General features: G+C 44.8%; 5 protein-coding genes across 7 annotated transcripts; 1 reads left to right on the forward strand and 4 right to left on the reverse strand.

The window, feature by feature from the left end:
* Window positions 1–1,119: 1,119 nt before the first annotated feature.
* Window positions 1,120–2,286, reverse strand: LOC131209728 (ribonuclease P protein subunit p30). The gene is made up of 4 exons (XM_058202859.1): window positions 2,170–2,286; window positions 1,999–2,108; window positions 1,512–1,930; window positions 1,120–1,442 (listed from the first exon to the last, which is right to left on the reverse strand). Exons 1-4 carry the CDS (start codon window positions 2,249–2,251, stop codon window positions 1,121–1,123), a joined length of 933 nt encoding a protein of 310 aa, XP_058058842.1. The 5' UTR covers window positions 2,252–2,286; the 3' UTR covers window position 1,120.
* Window positions 2,287–2,536: 250 nt separating this feature from the next.
* On the reverse strand, window positions 2,537–3,251 carry LOC131208090 (uncharacterized). Its single transcript, XM_058200736.1, has 2 exons — window positions 3,114–3,251; window positions 2,537–3,049 (listed from the first exon to the last, which is right to left on the reverse strand). The coding sequence occupies exons 1-2, from the start codon at window positions 3,249–3,251 to the stop codon at window positions 2,537–2,539; spliced, it is 651 nt and encodes a 216-aa protein (XP_058056719.1).
* Window positions 3,252–3,929: 678 nt separating this feature from the next.
* Window positions 3,930–11,439, reverse strand: LOC131211337 (casein kinase I-like). Of its 3 annotated transcripts, none has more exons than XM_058204763.1 (3): window positions 11,304–11,439; window positions 11,139–11,219; window positions 3,930–8,381 (listed from the first exon to the last, which is right to left on the reverse strand). In XM_058204763.1, exon 3 carries the CDS (start codon window positions 8,114–8,116, stop codon window positions 6,503–6,505), a length of 1,614 nt encoding a protein of 537 aa, XP_058060746.1. In that variant the 5' UTR covers window positions 8,117–8,381; window positions 11,139–11,219; window positions 11,304–11,439; the 3' UTR covers window positions 3,930–6,502. The 3 variants fall into 3 exon arrangements, with proteins under 3 accessions (XP_058060746.1, XP_058060745.1, XP_058060744.1); XM_058204762.1 differs by having other exon boundaries at window positions 11,299–11,439; XM_058204761.1 differs by having other exon boundaries at window positions 11,139–11,222; window positions 11,299–11,439.
* A 702-nt stretch (window positions 11,440–12,141) lies between these two features.
* LOC131208765 (putative oligosaccharyltransferase complex subunit CG9662) lies at window positions 12,142–12,866 on the forward strand. The gene is made up of 2 exons (XM_058201645.1): window positions 12,142–12,415; window positions 12,481–12,866. The coding sequence occupies exons 1-2, from the start codon at window positions 12,274–12,276 to the stop codon at window positions 12,789–12,791; spliced, it is 453 nt and encodes a 150-aa protein (XP_058057628.1). The 5' UTR covers window positions 12,142–12,273; the 3' UTR covers window positions 12,792–12,866.
* Window positions 12,675–13,959, reverse strand: LOC131208763 (calcium and integrin-binding protein 1-like). Its single transcript, XM_058201644.1, has 5 exons — window positions 13,751–13,959; window positions 13,426–13,673; window positions 13,247–13,356; window positions 13,090–13,181; window positions 12,675–13,023 (listed from the first exon to the last, which is right to left on the reverse strand). The coding sequence occupies exons 1-5, from the start codon at window positions 13,834–13,836 to the stop codon at window positions 13,002–13,004; spliced, it is 558 nt and encodes a 185-aa protein (XP_058057627.1). The 5' UTR covers window positions 13,837–13,959; the 3' UTR covers window positions 12,675–13,001.
* Window positions 13,960–14,662: the final 703 nt, after the last annotated feature.

Below are 14,662 nucleotides of genomic sequence, written 5' to 3' on the forward strand. Positions count from 1 at the left end.
TACACCGTTAACGAAAGCTGTCGTAGGCATAAATCCACGTTGCCATCGATATTTTGCTCTACGCTTTCCAGTTCTCACTTGCGCTTCGCTTGATAAAAATGTTTGATAGATTTTTCAATGGTGGAAAACCTTTTGCACTTCTTTCTTCGTGATATGGTTGCCTTTTTTGATCAGACGAATGCTCATTTTTTCATGCAGTGCGATTGCATATAACGATTTACGAAACGGTTTCGCCACGGACAGAACGTTTTTCTTTCTGGCTTAAATTTCCTTTTCCCTCATCGGTCTCATCTTGATGCGAACACACGCAGGCACACCGGAATACACTGTGCCATGGGAAAAAGAAGCAACATTTTCTCTATACCGATATTCGTTGATCTATATAATGTAATTTGCACTGACCGCTGTTCGCACCACATACCGAAGACACGGTCGCGAAATTTGGCTTCAAGGCATCACTCGGTGGTACTTTTCGCAGTGCCCAGCGCAAGAGAAAAGTATTTCGAATGATTACTAGGCATCGCCGCAACCGAAATGACCCATTCCTATTCGATTCTTGAACTCGTGTTTGATTCCCACGGCGAAAAATCCGGAAGCGAACACCAATTCGAGCGGGACACTCACGCATACACACAACGGCACACCGCTCTACTTCGGACCAACGCCATCGGATTACAGAAAAATCGATCACCTTTTGTCACTTATTTCCCCCGAATAACGATAAATTGATGTATGGATGGTTGAAAGGGAAACAAGCAAGCACATTTTGCCAGTAAAAAGCTCACAAACCCACTTCTCAACATCGAACGCATGCACTCCGCATGTATTTACGGATGAACCGACTATCATCATTACGCACCATTAAAAAACACCTCCATTTTGTTTCTTCTCATCGATACGATTTTTATCTGTAGCTTCACTCCTTCACTCCAGCGCCTTCGCTGCGACTTGCTGGCTCCGCTGTCGATGATCAACCAACGATGAGTGACCAACGGTGTTGCTCGACGGCCGAGAGCGAGCCCACCGCCCGCTTGCTTCTACTTCTTTCTGCGGCTTTGTGTGAGCGAGACGCACTGTGTGCTCGCGTTGTCAAACTCCAATTTAATCTCTATGCTCGTTTTTATTCAACCATTTTTTCTTGCTTTCCCTTTTTTTTCGGCGGTTGCACTGCATCCGAATCATCCTCGTTATCCTCGTTAGTCACTTCCATATCGAACACGTCCTCTGCTGCATCTCCACTTTCATCGGTGTCGCTGATGTCCTCTTCGAGTTCGGTATCGGAATAATCGTCACTATCGACAGTAGTTGGCTTTTTGGCGCGGTCTCTGATCACCACTCCGGCCTTACCGAACCTTCGGCCCTCGGCTGAAAGCAGCACCCGGTTCGCGACGCCTCGTACTGATTCCTTGGATTGTTCCTCGCTCAGACCAAAAATAAGGCCACTGAAAAAGTAGTAAAAAGAATACGATTCATATTCCCCGTAAGGCTCAACGGACGGTTTGCATTCTTACAGATTTGCAATATCGTATGGACTGCGGAGTTGAAATTGATCCTGCGCGCTGCTGGAAATGATGACGTTTTTCGATTTACCATACGCGTGGTATCGGTGCGATCGTTCTATTGTCCTTTTTCGATCCGTTGAGCTCACGATGGCGGGTGCATACTTAATCTCAAACACAATGTTCCGTTCCACGGCTAAATAGTAGTACTTTCGGTTCATTCTAACCTGTACCGTGCCACTGTTGTAGGTAATAATATCGCACGGCAGTGTCTGGCAGGCGTACTGAAAACTCGATTCATTGGTGGGTAAAGCGGCTATAAGGTTGTACGCCCGTAGATTGTTCGATTTGTTCAACAACAACGAAACAGATGCATCGGAAAAGACAACGGTAAGCCGATTTACCAATCTGATCTGGCCTCCATACTTAGCCTGAAAGTAGTTTACGAATTGCATGATTGAAGCAGCAAGAGGCTGTGCCCTACTCTACCATACTTTACCTTCAAGTCCCTCAAACAATAAGGCACAGGAATGGGATCCTGCTTTTTGTTGACATCCTCCGGGCGGCAAAGATCACACGTTTGCTCGATCGCGACATTGCGGTACCCTACTGCAAAGATACAACCCAAAATTAATCTGCTATATGCATCTTACAGGGCACTGTGACTCACAATCTATTGCTTCGCGAACGATTGACATAAGGTCACCGGAACTAGGGATGCATAAATCCGAAAAGCCGGTGTATCTGTTCATCGTGGTTGAAGAGAAATCGGGAACAACTTCTTCTGTTTATGTTTGTATTGCATTGGTAACAAAAACCCACGTGGGTGAGTGACTGCTCGAATGTCATAACTGAGTGACTGGTAATTCGAGTACATTTCTGTACTTTCAGGATAGAGATGGCCTTAGGATTGGTTTTAAAACATCTTAATTTAAAACATGTAAGTCAACTTGGCCGTTGAACAATGGTTTTATCGCGTTGAAGAGCATGCACTTCCAAGGTCTTTATTTACAAGTTTATCACATTTTTCCAAGCGCTTAAGCCACAATCGACTTCTGGTTGACGAGATGTCCCGGCAGAGGAGCCACATGCACGGCTCCCGGATTGGCAGCAACGTATTTGGCAGCATGGGTCACCGGCAGGTAGTTGTTGTATCCGTATCCGTATCCGTGTCCCAGACCATATCCGTTTCCAAGACCGTATCCGCCATACAGTCCCAGATGGTCAACCGTCTTCAGGGTGTTGACGTTGGCCTGGACAACGGTCGGAGCGTATTTCGATCCGTAGTATCCGTGTAGTCCTTGGTTGTAGCCGGAATATGGCAGACCAGCGGCGTATGGCAACGCCGTAGAGTAAGGATACGACAGTCCGTGGTCCAGCAGCGAAGAGTATCCCAAGCCACCAAGGGAAGAATAGTGACCATATCCGTCGTACGCATTCAGGCCATAGGCTCCGGAGTTGTAGGAGTACGGGAGAACCGATTGAACGTCCGGAAGGTACGATCCGGTGGATGCGGTGGCCAAAGCCAGGACGGCGAATGCGACAAAGGCCTGATTGAACGATGAATCGAATTTGAAAAACAAAGCCAAAAGGCATTTTGGGTTAGGAACTCACCTTCATGTTGTTGTTTGAAAGAAGTTCGGCTGTTTGTAGCGATCGCGAAAAGCTGCCGGTGAACTGTGATTGACTGATCGGAGGATCGTCTGCTTTTATAACGATGGGTGAGCCGTTCGACTTCCGTAAGTCCTTCATGATGAGCTTTCCCTTTCATTTTTCGTCTTTCCTGGTGGCTTCAATATAAAAAATGTGTCTAAGAGCAGATTCACTATCAGTTCGGTTTCGGATCATTAACTCTTCGCGCAACGTTATCGACCATTGCTTATTGCAAAATGAAGGTCATTCTTACTTTTTGTTGAGATCCGAAAAGCATTCTGATGATTCCAATTTTTTTACAGTTTCCAAATAATATTTTGCCTTAGCTATGCTTCTCAATGAACTGTGTCGAAAATGGTCGTTGATCATTCGCCACGCATAAATACTTCTACCCATCGTGGTATAAGCCTTTGGCCACCAACCCAATACCGATAGCTTCAGAGATGGCACCCAAAGTCGTCTGCGAAGTACGGCTGTGAAACTATGAGAAATTTTGGGCAACAAGTTTTGCTCTCCATCATTGCCAATTTACAATTTAAATGCACAATGGACACAGCAGGAATATGACGGCAGCAAAGAACAGAAAGGAACGGAAACACAATCAGCCGTAATCGTTGACGCGTGGAAGTCATAGGCTCATCAATTCTTATCAATAGGGCATAACAAAGTGGGATGGAAAGAATCGTCCTCTTCGTTCCACCCTGTTGATAGCTTTCTTTCGCCGGTTGATCGTAACATTGGATTTAATGAAAACAATTCCAACTATTTCTGTTGATGTATATTTTTTGTTCCTTGTTTTGTTTGTATGTTTTATTCTGTCCTTTCATTAAACGAAACTTCATTCTGTTTGCCGGTCTGCATTTATCGTTACCATTCCTTCCAAACCCTCGAATTCCATCGACAAACGGCACCCTCTCACCAAAACACTATTCTTCCGATTCGATGGAATTCAAAGGTTCGGATGCCTGTCCACTCGTGTTGCTCTCCCTTCTTCATCCCATTCCTAGCTGGAGTAGATTAGTGCTCCTTCTTTACCATTTCTCGGTCCTGGGTTTACTGTTGATATCTCGCTAGAGAAGCGCTATATCAACTCCCGTGTTTTGTTTAATTTTAATTTTTTTTGTAGTTTCCGTTGACGCGCGTAGTGGTTACTATTGTGTATCTTATTAATGCCTAGAATTTCTTAAATGTCGTAATGTTTCCCGCAATGCCGCTTCACCTTAGCATTCACCACGAAAAACATCTTAATCGGCCCCTCCGGAAGCCGGAAGCTGCTCCGGAAGATGGTCTCTTCTTATCCGTTCCGTTGGCAATAAGAACTTCAGTACGTACGGTACACACACACACACACACACTATCGATTACTCTAAAGGTATCTGAGGATAGAGTGTGAATACTTCCATTATCCTTGTTAGATTTTATACATTTACGTTCTCTGTTCTCATGCTAACTCGTCATCGTCACGCACCGGAGTGTCATTCGCGCGGAGGAAGTGATTTAGCTGCGCGCCAAAACCACACAACTACGGCCCCCGAAAGGTGGGTTTTACCCGAATTACGACGAGGATGCGCAGAAAGGACAAAGAATGTGCTTCAAGTTTTCTTTGCGGTATCCTTCCTCTGTTTCGCTTCTTAACGGTTCCCGTTCAAAGATCGTGATCACGCGCATTCGCTTCTTCGTGCACGCCAGTCACTTAGCGGGTTGCGGTACACTTCAAGAGTGTTGGTTCCTAATTAATTACTATTCGATCACCATTTCTTGCTTGTTCCTCTGCACATCTCTGTCCTGATTTCGTCCGATTCCAATTCTAGCTTGTATGAGGAGTGTACGCGTCAGTAAACACCAACCTAATCGCAGCAAAAACATGCAGATTTATCTATATTGGTTGCTGTTCTCTTTTCTGTGTATGTGTGTGTGTGTTTGCAATTAATTTCATTGTTTATTTCCAAACAGAGAGGCGAGTGTCACCCCAATGTAGGTAGTAGTGATAAGCTTCTTAGCGTACCTTGCACAGTTCATCCGTTCATTGTTCCTTTAGAATCCTCCCATCTATCACGTGCAACTAACAAATATTCTACAATCCCGCTCCTGTGTCCACGGTGCACTTTGCAAGTGTTGCTTCCCAATCGTTGCCACCGTTTCTATACTTGTCTATGCTTTGCGTTACTTCTGTGCCTTTTAAAAACCGTTTCACCACACCCGACCAACCCTTGTGACCCCTCTTGGCAGAGTTCCTTTGCACTTGCACAGAAATGATTCTTTCTCGCGCTCCAAACACAACGATCCTTTGCGTTCCGTGTTTCATGGCGCTTTTTTGTTATTGATTTACTAGTATTTTCGCCATACTTTGTTTTGTTTGTCTAGTTAGTATTTAATTTTAATTATATTTTCATGCTTTCTTTTTTCGTGCTTGCATGCAGAAAGACTTGTCAATTCACCAAATGACCGACCGTTTTGCTTTCTTGTCACTTTCTATGCTTCACACTTTTCCTAACTATACGAGTATCCAGTTCTGGTGCGTCGACCATCCGCTACGGAGAACGTGAAATATGAACTGCTACCGATCGTGCTCGTGTGCCCCCTGTTACAGACAAAAATTATAGTAATAAAAGCACTGCCCAAAACCACGGAACCACTTTTCTGCGACTTTACGAAGTGGCACGAAGCTTGTTTGCTTTCTTTGCATAAGAAACATGTTTTATTTTCATTACACTGTATACATCGATTAGATTGAACAGTGTTTTGTTAACAATCAGTCCAGACTTGGTCAGCGGACGGGAATCCCCGGGATGGCTAATGGTTGTCGATGTGATTGAGTGTTGCGAAAAGCAACGTAGAAAAAGCCTGTCGTGTCTTGGCCGTAGATTTTCCCCAATTCGAACTTGACATCGTCAAAATTTGGCATTTGACCGAATGGAGAAAAGCAGGAAATTTGATGAATGAGCGCGTTCATTGTATGATATAAAGGCCCGAAAAAGTAACCCGCCAAGAGCTTACGTACTTCTAGATATCTCCAAAACGCTAGATCATGATGTTTTTCACACATTCACTTAGTTTTTGTCGTTGATTTGCAGCACGAACATTGAATGGTTAAATGTTTGCATACTATAAGCACGTTTGCCCGGTGTCTCTTTTGATCAATCATTTTCCCCACAATAAGTTTCACCTAACATTCTGAGTTGGAGGATAGGAGCGAAAAGGGGAAAGAAATGGAAACGGACACGGGATTGTATCCCGCAGGGTTTATGGTAAGAAAACAAATGCTATTGTCACAAGTTGAAGAAATACTTGAATGAGAGAGGTCCCGGGCAGGCGCGGTGAACGTTGGAAATTTAAAAGAGAATTTAATATTATTCAGCATTTCTGGTGTCTAGATTTTGTCCGCGCAGGCGGATCGACGAGCGGCGTTCGGGTGTGTCGTGCCTCGAAAACGAAGCTGCTGCTGCCGCCGCCGCTACCGCAACAGGATCGGAGCTTGGATCATTGCCACCGGCGCCACTACTGTTGTTGTTGTTGTGGTTGTTGTGGGACGATGATTGACCACCCGTCGTCTGCTGCGGAGGCCCACCAACGACACCAACACCGGTCTGTCCGCTTACCATAACGCCACCAACACCTACGCCTACCATTGCCCCAACCTGCTGCTGCTGGACGTTGGCTCCGGCACCACCACTCATCGGTCCTCCTCCACCGCCGGGTTGTCCCTTCTGCAGCTCGGTTCTTATGAAGTGTTGTAGCAGGTGGCGCGTCTGTGGAGTCATTTCCTTGTTCTTCTCGGCGGCTGCTGCGGCCGCAGCGGCTGCCACCGCAGCTGCACTGTTCCCCGTGACCGTGTGACTGACCATGGCTCCACCTAGTGTGCTGCTGCTGTTATTCACGTTGTTGGCATTGTTAACGCCAATACCACCGGGTGCCACGATACTTCCCCCCAGCACTGTTGCAACACCACCACCGCCGCCGCCGCCCTTGGACGGTGTTGTGGCCGACGTGTTGGTGATCTGTTTTTCGTTTTGTGTTGCACTTGGCGTTCGACTCTGGCCTCGCTTCATGCTCGTGAAGGTGTTCAGATTTGGGCGTCCAAACTTCAACATGTTCCAATCGAACACGTAATCATAGACGAAACCCTGCCGGTGGAAGAGTGTCCGGAACAGTTTGCGTAAGTAGCAGTAGTCCGGGCGCTGGATGAAGTCCATGTGGCGACAATACGCAAGGTAGAGGCTGAATTCTCGCGGAAAACCCTTGCAAAGTTCCTCGACGGGCGTCGACAGCTTTTTCTCCGAAATGCGCTCATACTTTTGGCGCTTGTTGGCCGCCTTCAGGCCCTGCCAAGGCAGCGTACCGAGATTGAAGTACATCAACACGTATCCGAGCGACTCCAGATCGTCACGGCGCGATTGCTCGATGCCGAGATGTGTGTTAATCGACGCGTACCGCGCGGTACCGGTGAGATTTTTGTTTTCCCGGTACGGTATGTGTGACATGCTGCGCGAATCCTTGTACTTTTTCGCCAGCCCGAAATCGATTATGTACACAAGGTTGCCCTTCTTGCCGAGACCCATCAGGAAGTTGTCCGGCTTGATGTCGCGGTGGATGAAGCTGCGCGAGTGGATGAAGTCGATGCGCGAGATCATCTGGTCCGCCAACAGTAGCACCGTCTTTAGTGTGAATCGGCGCGAGCAAAAATTGAACAGATCTTCCAGCGACGGACCGAGCAGCTCCATTACCATAACGTTGTAATCGCCTTCCGAGCCGCACCACTTGATCGTGGGAATGCCCACCGCGCCCTGGAGCATCTTGTAAAACTTGCTTTCGATGTGTAGCTGCGGGTGTTTAGTTTTGATGCACTCCAACTTGATGGCTACCTCCTCGCCGGTCGTGATGTTGGTGCCGAGGTAGATGTCTCCGAACGAACCGGAGCCGATCTTGCGCCCCAGCCGGTACTTGTTGCCGACCCGTAGCTCCATGGTGCAGCACGCTTTCTAATGATTATTTTTCTTGCCGATTGCACGTACTCCGTTGGTTTTGTTTACCCTCTTCACCACGAGTTTCGCTTACTGATCGGGTCCCTTTGGGTTCTAGACGCTGTCTTCGCCCTGTTCTAGCCGCTGCGCCGCTTTACCGCGCAGCTTTGCTCGCGATGTTTGCTGCTTTGTTGTCAGTTGTCCTTACCGCTGCCACGTTTTATTTTTGTTGACCACTTACTGCGCCCAACAGCAAGATGGACGGTTCCTTCGAAGAATGGCGGAATGGAAACGAGAAAAGACAGAGGGAAAGAAAGGCAAATTAATAAAATATTTAAAATGAGAAAAGAGCTGTGATGCAATGAGAAAAAGCTTTCTTTGTCATCATGGCAACCCATCGGATGTCACAACGCCATGGAAACTGCTCCAAATTCCCTTTCACAATGTTTCGTTACTTCTATTGGCCACCGCGAAAGAAAGTAAATTAATGGGGACTTCACCATGTCCTCTATAAATGCATTGAGAGCACTATAATCACACGTGTCTGTTTTTCGCTTGTCCCACGTAGAACGTTATTACATTGAGCGGTATCAGCAACAAGCGTCTTTGTAGGTGCTCCGCATTCATATCTTCCGCGATTTCACTCTTCTCTGACTCAGCTCTGCATTTGCCATTGTGATTTTGCTGGTCACCGTTATACGCATCCTACAGCATATTTAGTACCCTTGCTCTGAGCCAAACGAACACTGCCCCGAGTGCAAAATGGTAAGGTGCTGCGATTTTTTCCACTGACTCCGATGAAAGTAAAAAAAATGCCCGGATAAAATATTTATAACGTGATTTTCTCAAGGAAAAGTAGCAACACAGCACTTTCAACAGCGTTTTGGTTCCATTCGCAACAGTACCATTTTTTCTCATCGCGTGGTTACGAACATAAGCAGCGCCGCCAACAAGACTGGTTTGTTTGCGGAAGTGACCACTATGTGAGGGCTAAAATCGCTTGAGTATAGGATTGACCTTACACGAGGCATACGGAACAAATAACATCATGCCAAGAATTATGAAAACAGCCTTTTGTAGCGTGTTGTTTTCTGTCCAAACTAGGGCCTATTCTAACGGTCACATCCTAATCATATTTGCTGCACAAGGAGGTTTTACTTCAAACCTTCAAAGGGAAAACAACACAATCGCAAATACTGTCTGTTTAACTCTACCTTGAATCAAATTTAGAACACGAGAATCAATGCAGAGCACAACGGAAACCTGAAACTTGAAACCCGACACTACCAACACCGATCATTGCGAGATTTGTACACACACTATCGAACGAAGAATCAAATTCCGGTACGTCTAATTCTTGGTCCAGCTTTTCGTGACGCCATGTAACTTTGCTGCAACAAAAGTATATTTAACTTAACGTCTTGGCTGTTCTAACAATCCATCTTCCAACTGAGCCTGTGAAGCCCCTTAGTTTGGGATACGCATAACCAAACATAATGTGGCTTCCTCTTGTACAGCTAAGAAAACGTGGAGCGCAAAATTTGAAATGTACATAAATGTTACGGTCAACGGGAGTAAAGAAAAGCCTTAGGAAAACATTTTGAACTTTTAGGCACGTTTTGATTTTGTGTTTCTTCGCTTCGTTTGAGGGCTAAAACATGTTTTTCTTGGTTGGAAAATCAGCAAAGACTAAGAAGGCTTGTCGATGAGCCACAAAGAGACTGCGTTTCACTTGTTCACTTTGTCACTCAAAGTTCTGTTGCGTTTACAGTACACGGATCATTACCGATAAACGGTCCGTGAACTTTCAGTAATTATTCGAAATTACCTTTCTCACACTTTACATATGGATGTAACAACTTTTGACGATAGTTTTAGAGTATGAGAAAAGTATGTGTCGGTAGTGCAGTTTGTGTCATTTTTGCATCACTTCACTTCAGCGATTGACCCTCGAAAATATCACGTACGCAACATCTACCAACAGCACAAATTTGTCCTTCCAAGATTTGCAAATTGGACACAAGGTTGCCACCATTTTTTACTCCCTTTGCACTCGCATTTATACCAGCACATACAGAATTTGTACAAACGACGACCGGGAGGGAGATGATGATCGTGAGACCATTTTCAGCAATTTTCCATTTTCATCTCCACTTGTGCTGTTGAACACAAAACGCAAGAAGCTCTCTGTGACTACCGATCCAGGTTCTACAGTCGCTTCTGCTCGACATAACGGGCCCGAGTAATCATGGACGCACCAACACATTCAATCGGAGCACTCGCGGAACAAATAACTACAAATAACCCGTCTGCCTCACCTTTAAACAACACTCCGTTGGAAAGAGCTTGTGACGTACCGATTGCACCACTACATTTGTTAACATCGCCACGAAACCAATGCACACTCTCGCGTTAACAAAGCAATACTCCGTGCCAGAGTCATTCCAGTGAGCAGAACGACGAACGAATGACACCATAAACCTTCGGTTGATATCCTTGGCAACACTGCTGCTACTATTCATGTTTAACTCTGGGTGTGTGCAGCAAAGTCGCGCGATGAGCCACATACACTCTCGCTCGTTAACACTTCGAGAGAGCGAGAAAATGCTATTGAGACAGTACGGGAACGAACGAGAGACCTTTCCATTCGCTTCGAAACACTATCCATTTGCTTGGGCTTTAGCTCTGCCATGTTACTAATACATGCAGACGCACTCCTCGCTCGTGGTTATCTCGTACGTTCGTCCTTACCCGTGCGCCTTTGTTGTTCCGAAAAACAACCCATCTCATTTAACTCCGCACGACACTTGGCTAGCTCACTCACACTATCTACCTGGTGCCTAGTGCTCAATCGTTGACAGAGTATGTGTGTGGTTGACGTTCGTTCGCGGAACAGCAGAACTTCCGTGAGCGCATAATGAAATACTCCGAACAGCACAACTGGAGATCGATGTAACTTTACGTCTGATTACGTCGATTGGCTGAGAATGATCTCCCTCCCATACTATGTAAGCCAAAAACTCACTTTTGCCTTTCGTCGACGGGCAGCATTGAGGTTATCCTATTTCCGCAGCAGCTCCCACAACACTCGATGGCTGACCGTGTGCTACTGAAAGAAAATAACCCATGAGCCAAATAATGAAGACACACTAGATTCACGCGTAAAGCACGTTTTCGAGTATTACATTACAACTTTGAATTTCTGGTGCCCGTTTTGCTCTCCTCCTGCGAATTCCGTGTCTTCTTCGATGTAGACCAGTTAGGAGAGCGACCCAGCAGCACACGGTCACTGCAAAACGCAACGCGAACCTCAACCTCTCCTTGGAATGACGACTTCGGAAGTACTTGCTCGCAGCACTCCGTGTCAAAGCTGCTTCGATTGCACATTGGTGTGCGTTGGGCTGCCTACGGCCAAACATGTGTGAGTTCTTACATGCCCTTTAGCGAGTGCCACACGAGGCGTAAGACCTAGCGTAAAAGGAAAATATAATGCCAAATCTTTTACGCTTATGTCAAAAAGTTTATACGGCTGCGGAGACGTAAAACCAAGCTTAAAACCGAGGCTAAACACTGTTTGCAAAAGCTTTGTTTACAAGCAGTAAATAATGTAAGTTCTTATTTGCTGGTACAGCAACAAAATCTAAAAAAATAGAAAAGTTATTTGTAAATCAACTTACCGCTTCGGCCCAAAAACACAAACGTAAAAACGTTTTACATTTCGGTATATACTTTTTTATATTTTAAGTCCGACATACGAAGCGATAACGATTTGGCATTATATTTTCCTTTTGTGCTATTTACGCCTCGTGTGGCCTTGGCTTAGCTGCTTGACTTGACCGGCCAAAAGCTTCGATTTCCAACTCAAAAGCTTCGAATAGCACATGTTTGTCTCGGTTAAAATTATCACGAACTTCACGCCATTTCATGAACACCGGTTTTTGATCAGCCTGATTAATTAATGTCCGACTGTATCAATTCAGTTTTTAGATTACAATAACGGAAGAACGGGCTAATTATTTAACCGGATTTCGAGATATAGAAACAGGGTTGTCGGAAAGCTATACGAAAACGTCAGTTTCGTTGACGTTTCTCGTAGTGGCAACATCATCAGCATCAACAACCCGGAATACGGAACAACAGAATCAAGTCCTGTGCTGAAAATGATAGAAACATTGTACAGTCTACCTTTCTACCTTTTTGAGGTGCCTAACCTAAAGTTAAAGCGTCCATCATGGTTGCATCAACCGTCGGCAATGACCGTATTTTCGTTCGTTTTGCTGTCCTACTTTCTGGTCACCGGAGGTTCGTGAGCTCTTCCTCCATTGATATCCCATCGCACGATTCTAACATCTTTTTCGTTTTCGCAGGCATAATCTACGATGTGATTGTAGAGCCACCGAGTGTCGGTTCCACAACAGATGAACATGGGCATTCGCGCCCTGTGGCGTTTATGCCGTATCGCGTTAATGGTCAGTACATCATGGAGGGACTAGCCAGCAGTTTTCTATTCACCATTGGTGGCCTCGGCTTCATTATTATGGATCAGACGCACACGCCAGGCAAACCGAAGCTCAACAAAATTTTGCTGATCGCCATGGGTTTCATTTTTATTGTGGTTTCGTTCATCACAACTTGGATTTTCATGCGAATGAAGTTGCCAGGCTACCTGCAGCCCTAAAGAAACAATTGAACCATTACCACTCCGTACACTTATGTTGAACGTATTTTCCTTCCAAACAATAAATATAATTTTACTATAACAAAATTTCGTTTCGAAATCAACGGTATAGGTTTGGTGTACAGTCACAAACTTGTTGCTACAAGTTATCAAGAAGAGTGATAAATGGTATGAGATTCCTCTTGGTACGCAAAGTGTTGTTCCGGTTCTCTACAATCGGATACGAAAAGAACTGAAAAGGAAAACCTTGGTTGGAGAACTCATACTCATTTCGCGCGATTGTATCGAATTAACTCACTTGATAAAGTCCGAAGATTTATCAATTATATGCTCAAATTCTGCAAATGAAAGTGCTCCATCATCATCCAAATCAGCTTCTTCAAGAATATTCTGCAAGAAAAGTGCATACGTGCGATGCATTTACTGCCTTTACAGCATGATGTGTTACAACATACATTTATGAGTTGATCAATATCGCTATTTCCTAGGTCCAAATTGTATGCCACCAATCGCTGTATTACTTGTTTTAGATCGTTTCTGCCGATCATATCATCTCCGTCGAAATCTAAAAGTAAAGTACACCTTTAGTTTGTTGGTTTGGTGGCTACGGATGTCCATTCCATCACTGCTGTACCATATATGCGAAAGGCGTGTTCCGCTTTAACAGATTTCGGTGCAGCATCCGAAAATACGGACATCATATCGAGAAAATCTTCAAACGTTATGTCTCCATCGTTGCTAGAGCTAAATACTTTACAAATTCGGTCGCCAAATGGGTTAGCTTTCAGCTCCGGATACTCAAGCACCTTGCTCATCGTCAGTTTTGCGTTCTTATTGTGACCCACTTTCTCGGGCGCCAGATTCTTGAACTTTTTGTGGGCACTAAGAAGGGCAGTAACACGAATTAGAATAAACGCGAAATGATTGGAATATTTGTAAGATGAAGAATCTACACTTACTACAGAATTTCCTTCTTAGTGAAGTAGGTGAGGTCTTCGTAGTCCTGCAATTCGTCCTCGGAGAATTGACTTTTCACTTGCCCCATTGCTACACGGAACTCGGCTCAACTAGCCAGCGGTAGGATTGTTCAGCAGTAGGTTGAAAATATGATTTAATAAGTAAAATCAACAAAATTGCTCCAAGTGAAAATGTTTGTTTTGTTTTCGGACTGATGACACTCGTGAGATATTTTTTCTATCCGGTGTAAAAGATATACACTATACTAATAAGAAATCTTATTCGCCATGAATTAACGAATTGTGGCAATGAGCAAACGATTTGATTTCTTACCAGATGATATCATATCATATCATAAGAATGAAGGATATCATAGAAAAGCAAATAGAAATGGGAAAATACGTATTCAACAACGAATGTTTACGTGTTCGATAAGTTGTCTTTTTTTCATCGGGTCCTCAAATACACGTCAGAACTGATGGAGAGACAACCAAAATCAAGGTTTGAGAGAGAATTCAGTCGTCGCGTGAAACATCGAGCAAACTGTGTCTATTGTGAACATGAAAGTGCAATAAGAAAGAAACATCGTACGGCACAACGGCGAGCGAAAAGAGAAGCTTCCTTCTTCTTGCTGCCACATTCATTTGTTTGCGGAAGGACGAACCAGCCTTTCTGGTATCATAATTTTTGTGTTCATTGCAAGTTTTTGGCACGAAGGAAAGTGCGTCCGCCGTATCATCAGTCCAACGGCGCGAAAGAAGAGAAAAGTTGTTGTGTGTTGCTTTTACGAAAATAGTTCTCTCAACGCCAGAAAAGTGGATGCGGTTCTTGGGAGTGTGTCTGTGTGCTTGAATTTTCCGTAGGTGCAGTTTCGTATGTATTTTTCCTTTTGTGGTGCATATTTTGCTGACCGC

Source organism: Anopheles bellator, chromosome 2, assembly GCF_943735745.2.
Source record: "Anopheles bellator chromosome 2, idAnoBellAS_SP24_06.2, whole genome shotgun sequence".
Lineage (NCBI taxonomy): Eukaryota > Metazoa > Arthropoda > Insecta > Diptera > Culicidae > Anopheles > Anopheles bellator.